The 5,807-nt window shown below is 38.6% G+C and overlaps 1 protein-coding gene across 1 annotated transcript; it reads right to left on the reverse strand.

The window, feature by feature from the left end:
• Nucleotides 1–3,356: 3,356 nt before the first annotated feature.
• Nucleotides 3,357–4,283, reverse strand: LOC117885423 (olfactory receptor 5V1-like). Its single transcript, XM_034786729.1, has one exon. It carries the CDS (start codon nucleotides 4,281–4,283, stop codon nucleotides 3,357–3,359), a length of 927 nt encoding a protein of 308 aa, XP_034642620.1.
• Between the last annotated feature and the right edge of the window lie 1,524 nt (nucleotides 4,284–5,807).

Genomic DNA, 5,807 nt, shown 5'->3' on the forward strand with positions numbered 1-5,807 from the left:
AAAAACTGATTAGTGAAATAAACAGATTGGAAATATTTAGTTTAGGGAGGAGAAGAGGGGATATGACAGATCAACATGGTGGGTGAGGTAGTATCTTTTATTGGACCAACTTCTATTGGTGGAAAGAACCACTTTTGAGTTTCACAGAGCTCTTCTTCAGGTGTGGGGAAGGTGTTCATAATAGTACAGCTAAATTCAAGTTGGGACAGTTTGTTAAGCATAAAGAGTTGTAGGAGACCACATAATATGAAGTGGCTGCTTAATGCTTCTGCAGGTAGAGCCTGGTATACAAAATAAGGAATGGGATAGAAAAGATTTATTGAGTCCCCTTACTTCCTCTTTCTCTTAAAAGAAATAAAATAGACTAGTAAATAAAACTGAAAGGCATCTAACTGAAAATGTCCTAATATCTTGCTATCTATTGATGGATCGATCAATAGATGGATATAGATATAGATATTAGGACATTTTCAATTAGGTGCCTTTCAATTTCCTTGACCACAATATCTATCTATCTATCTATCTATCTATCTATCTATCTATCTATCTATCTAAACAGTAGCNTATCTATCTATCTATCTATCTATCTATCTATCTATCTATCTATCTATCTAAACAGTAGCTACCTGGATTAAAAAGAAAGTTTGGGGCATTGATTCAATTAAAAGGATTATTCACCATTACATTAGATAATGTAAATTATAATTACAGTTAGCAGAAAATTTTCCTCTGATTTTTTTTGTCAAAATCACCTCTAATATTGCCACAAAGAGAACTGGACTTACAACAACTCTTTAAGAGACAATAATTTGGACATGTGGGATAGTATGGGAAGCATTTTGAAATAAGCTGAATGACAGCTGTGTCTGCCAAATATATCAACAATAAATAACTAACTATGCTGGCAGTGGGACTGTCCTCATTAAGTTTCAGAGTTAATATCCCATTTAAATTAATAAAGGCAATTAACATTTCATTCTGAGTTATTTTTTCAGGCTGTCTGCAGACACAGGAAGAAATTCAATTCATTATGGAAATCATAGAATTATAGAAGATTAGGATTGGAGGAGATCTCGGGAGATCATCTCGTCCATCCCTCCGCTTAAAGCAGGACCAACACCAAGTAAATCATTAGAGCCAGAGCTTTGTCAAGTTGGGCCTTAAAAACCTCTAAGGATGGAGATTCCACCACCTCCCTAGGGAACCCATTCTAGTGATTCACCACCCTCCTAGTGAAATAGTGTTTCCTAATACCAATCTAGATCTCCCCCACTGCAACTTGAGACCATTGCTCCTTGTTCTGTCATCTTCCACCACTGAGAACAGCTGAGCTCCATCCTCTTTGGAAACCCCCTTCAGGTAGTTGAAGGCTGCTATCAAATCTCCCCTCAATCTTCTTTTCTGCAGACTAAACAAGCCCAGATTCCTCAGCCTCTTCTTGTAAATCATGTGCCCCAGCCCCCTGATCATCTTTTTTGCCCTCTGCTGGACTCTGTCCAATTTGTCTACATCCTTTCTGTAGTTGGAGGACCAAAACTGGACACAATACTTCAGATGTGGCCTCACCAGTGCCGAATAGAGGGGCATAATCACTTCCCTCAATCTGCTGGCAGTGCTCCTACTAATGCAGCCCAATATGCCGTTTGCCTTCTTGGCAACAAGGGCACACTGCTGACTCATATCCAGCTTCTCATCCACTGTAATCCCCAGGTCCTTTTCTGCAGAGCTGCTGCTTAGCCAGTCAATCCCCAGCCTGTAGGGGTACATGGGATTCTTCCATTCTAAGTGCAGGACTCTGCACTTGTCCTTGTTGAACCTCATCAGATTTCTTTTGGCCCAATCCTCCAATTTGTCTAGGTCACTCTGGACCCTATCCCTACCCTTAACCATATCTACCTCTCCCCGCAAGTTAGTGTCATCTGCGAACTTGCTGAGTGTGCAATCCATCCCAACATCCAGATCATTAATAAAGATGTTGGACAAAACCTGCCCCAGGACCAACCCCTGGGGCACTTCTCTTGATATTGGCTGCCAACTAGACATCAAGCCGTTGATCACTACCCATTGAGCCTGACAATCTAGCCTGCTTTCTATCCACCTTATTGTCCATTCATCCAATCCATACTTTTTTAACTTACTGGCAAGAATACTGTGGGAGACCATATCAAAAGCTTTGCTAAAGTCAAGATATATGTTTGCTGATATTTTCAAAGCTGCCTAGGTGATTTATATTCACATTTCCCTAAAACTCCTGAACAGTTTTGCAAATATCTTACAATTAGGCTTGGCAGAATTCAATTTTATTTTTCTACAATTGGGACAGATAATATAGCTATAGATTATAAGCAGTTTTTATATTTTTATTAAATTAAACTTTCACAGTAGCAGGAAATTATGGGTGAATCAGACCACAGGGCCGGACGGATGACAATTATTTATTGATAATGGACATTGATTTCAAAAACTTAAAGCTTTAAAACAGTTAAAACACAAATTTTCAGTTCACATACCAAAACATACAAAGTAAATATCCTTAAACCAAGCTCTAATAAGTTATCAAGCAGCATTTTTCTTGCTTTGTCTTTCTGTAAATTTCAATTAGTGATTAAAATATTTGTTGTTCGTTTGTGTATGTACTGTGCAATTGACATTTACAAAAAAATCTAACCCTCCCAAGCTTAGCTATAATTACTTTGTGTCTTCTGTGCACTCTCCGTTCCTTGGAATTTGCCATATTTCTGTACAGAAAAGAGGAACTAAGTAATGAAAAAGAAATAATACAAAAACAGATATATTATCACATTCCAAAATGAATGAGAATTGATTCACTGCTGTTTGTGGGTTAACACCATAAGTAGTTTTCAAATATTTGGAAGATGAAGAAGAAGAAAAAGGAGAAGAAGGAAAATAATGATGAAAAAGATGATCATGAAAAATTTTCTTGGAGGATAGGTCCATTAATGGCTTTTAGCCAAGATGGTCTGGATGCCACCCCATGCTCTGGGTGTCTCTAGCCTATGCTGCCAGATGCTGGGATTGGACAACAAACGATGGATTACTGGATAATTGCTCTGTGCTGTTCATTCCCTTTGAAGCATCAGGCATTGGCCACTGTTGGATGACGGGGTACCGAACTAGATGTATCATTGGTCTGACCCACTATGCCATTCTTTTGTTTTTATGTTCAAATAGTTAAGAAGATGACAATGATAATTACAAGAAACAGTAAAAGAAAATCTGAGAAAGAAAACAAAAAGATGATGATTAAGAATATGATGAAAAGGAAGAAAAAAGAAGAAAGTGAAACACCAGCAAAAGAAGAAGAAGAAGCTTAAGAAGAGGAGTATAACATTTATTCACATCCTAAGAATCAAATTTTTCAAAGCTTCTTTCACATCCTTGTTTCGCAGGGTATAAATGATGGGGTTTAACATTGGTGTTAAGATGCTATATAATAGTGAGATCAGTCTGGTGCTACCCAATGAGTAACTTGAACTGGGTCTCAGGTAAGTGAAGATACAACTGCCATAGTACAGAAGGACGACAGTCAGATGGGATGAACACGTGGAGTATGCCTTCCTCTTTCTCTGGGAAGAAGGCATTTTCAGTATGGTCGAGATGATGTAAGTGTATGATAGAAGGATGCAGGCAAAGGGTGTCCAGGCTATAAACAGACCAATGCATATGATCAGGAGTTTGTTGAGGTTGGTGTCCCCACATGACAGCTCAAGCAGCGGTGGGATATCACAGAAGAAATAATCAATACGGTTTTCCCCACAGAAGGGTAACTTGAAGGCAAAGACTGTGTGTATTGCAGAGTTAAGGAAGCCACTTACCCAGGAAGCAGCTGACAATTGGAGGCAAGTGCTTTTGTTGATGATCAGAGTGTAATGCAGTGGATTGCAAATGGCAACATAGCGGTCAAAGGCCATCACTGCAAGGAGGAGGCATTCTGTGCCCACGAAGGAGAAAAAGAAGAAAAGTTGCAGAACACAGCCCATGTAGGAGATGTTGCTCCTCTCTGAGAGGAGATGGATCAGTAGCTGAGGAATAGTAGTGGTGGTATAACAGATGTCCAGAAAGGACAGGTTCCCAATGAAGAAATACATGGGAGTGTGGAGTCGCTGGTCCACCAAGGCAAGGATGATGATGAAGGTGTTCCCAAGTAGGGTGAAGAGATATGTGATCAAAAATCCACTGAACAGTAGGAGCCGCACCTCCTGGAGGCTAGAAAATCCCAGAATGATGAACTCCTTCAATGCAGTTTGATTTCTCCTTTCCATGTTTCAACATTTAATTGTGTTCCTGCCATTGTAAGAGGAGAATGTTACAAGGAGTGTAAATACAATTTTGAGTGTAATCTTGTAATTGAGAAAAGATATGATGTGTGAATGTTCTATTTGAAAATACTAACATAAAACAGAAATGATTTTTGGGGATAACCTCATTATAATATATGAGGCCACTGGTGATGAACGTTGCATATTAATACCTGGACCCTATACAGTTCTTTTCCTCCATCCTCACAAATGAAATTACAAAAGAGATAGGAGATGTTATCCCCATTTTATCAATGGGGAAAACAAGGCACATGGAGGTGAAGTGACATAGTCAAGGTCACACAGCAGGTCCAGGTCCCATTCATTAGGATACACTGCTCTCTACTGTCTATATCCAACTCAATCAGAATCTTTGCACAGGATCCAGTGGGCTTTATATCAGGACACTAGTAACTATGTAGAGACAGAAGGAAAGAAATGGCAATTTACTAAGATAGATAGATAGATAGATAGATAGATAGATAGATAGATAGATAGATAAAAAGTGCAGTATATCGCGTGTCTTAGAGTTGGGTTTGAGTGTTTGTATGTTTTTGTGTGATTGTGAGTATAATCAATGTGGGTGCTATGTCTGTTGTGTAAGGTGTATGCAGGATTGCATTTGGTTTGAGAATGTGTGTACTTGCCATGTGTCTGTTTACAAGGAGTGCTGCTTGATTGTGCTTTTGTTTGTTGTGCATTCTGTTTAAGTTGCATAGAAATTTTCATTTACACTGAATCAAATAAAGAAGATACTCTACTGCAGTTGAGAACAGAATTTAGTCCATTATACTCATACACTCACACATCTACCCACACAAAATACTTAATTATGCAACACACACAAACAAACCTACAGAGTGACATATACACAAAACCCACATTCTCATGCGAATATTTTCAGACAGAGAAAAAAATCCCACTCAAACACATTCCCCATACAGAGAGACTCAAATAGACATACCCCCAAAAATACACACATACTATCCTATTCAAGTAGATAAATGTACATCAGAAAACCAGCAGACTCACAAATGGAGCCAGATTCTTAGCTGATGTAAATCAGTGTGGCTGCATTTACACTAGCTATGGGTCTAGATTGATTTACATGAGTTCGGATTCTGCTCTATTACATTACTTTCCTCTGTCGCAAACACCATTAGACTTAGCAGCATGCTATAGGTAGGGCTGGTTGAAAACTTTTCATTGAATATCTATCTATCTATCTATCTATCTCTCTATCTATCTCTCTCTCTATCTATCTATAATGGAAAATTGGGTTTTAAAAAACAATGAAAATGTTCACAGGAAGTATCTACTTTCCTCTAATTGTATTTGACTTTTCATTGCAAGGTGACAGTGGGGGCATACAAATTACCAGCTGTTCCCTAGGAAAAATGTTTTCTTTTTTTGCCAGTTTTTGGCTGAAAATATCTCCTTATGTGGCAAGTTTCAGCATGGGCATAATTGAGGGAGGTAGGTGGGCAT

The sequence above is a fragment of the Trachemys scripta genome, chromosome 12 (assembly GCF_013100865.1).
Source record: "Trachemys scripta elegans isolate TJP31775 chromosome 12, CAS_Tse_1.0, whole genome shotgun sequence".
NCBI classification, from domain to species: Eukaryota; Metazoa; Chordata; order Testudines; family Emydidae; genus Trachemys; species Trachemys scripta.

Excerpts from the sequence above, each read along its gene's own strand:
- LOC117885423 (XM_034786729.1), bottom strand. The coding sequence starts at position 4,283 with ATGGAAAGGAGAAATCAAACTGCATTGAAGGAGTTCATCATTCTGGGA.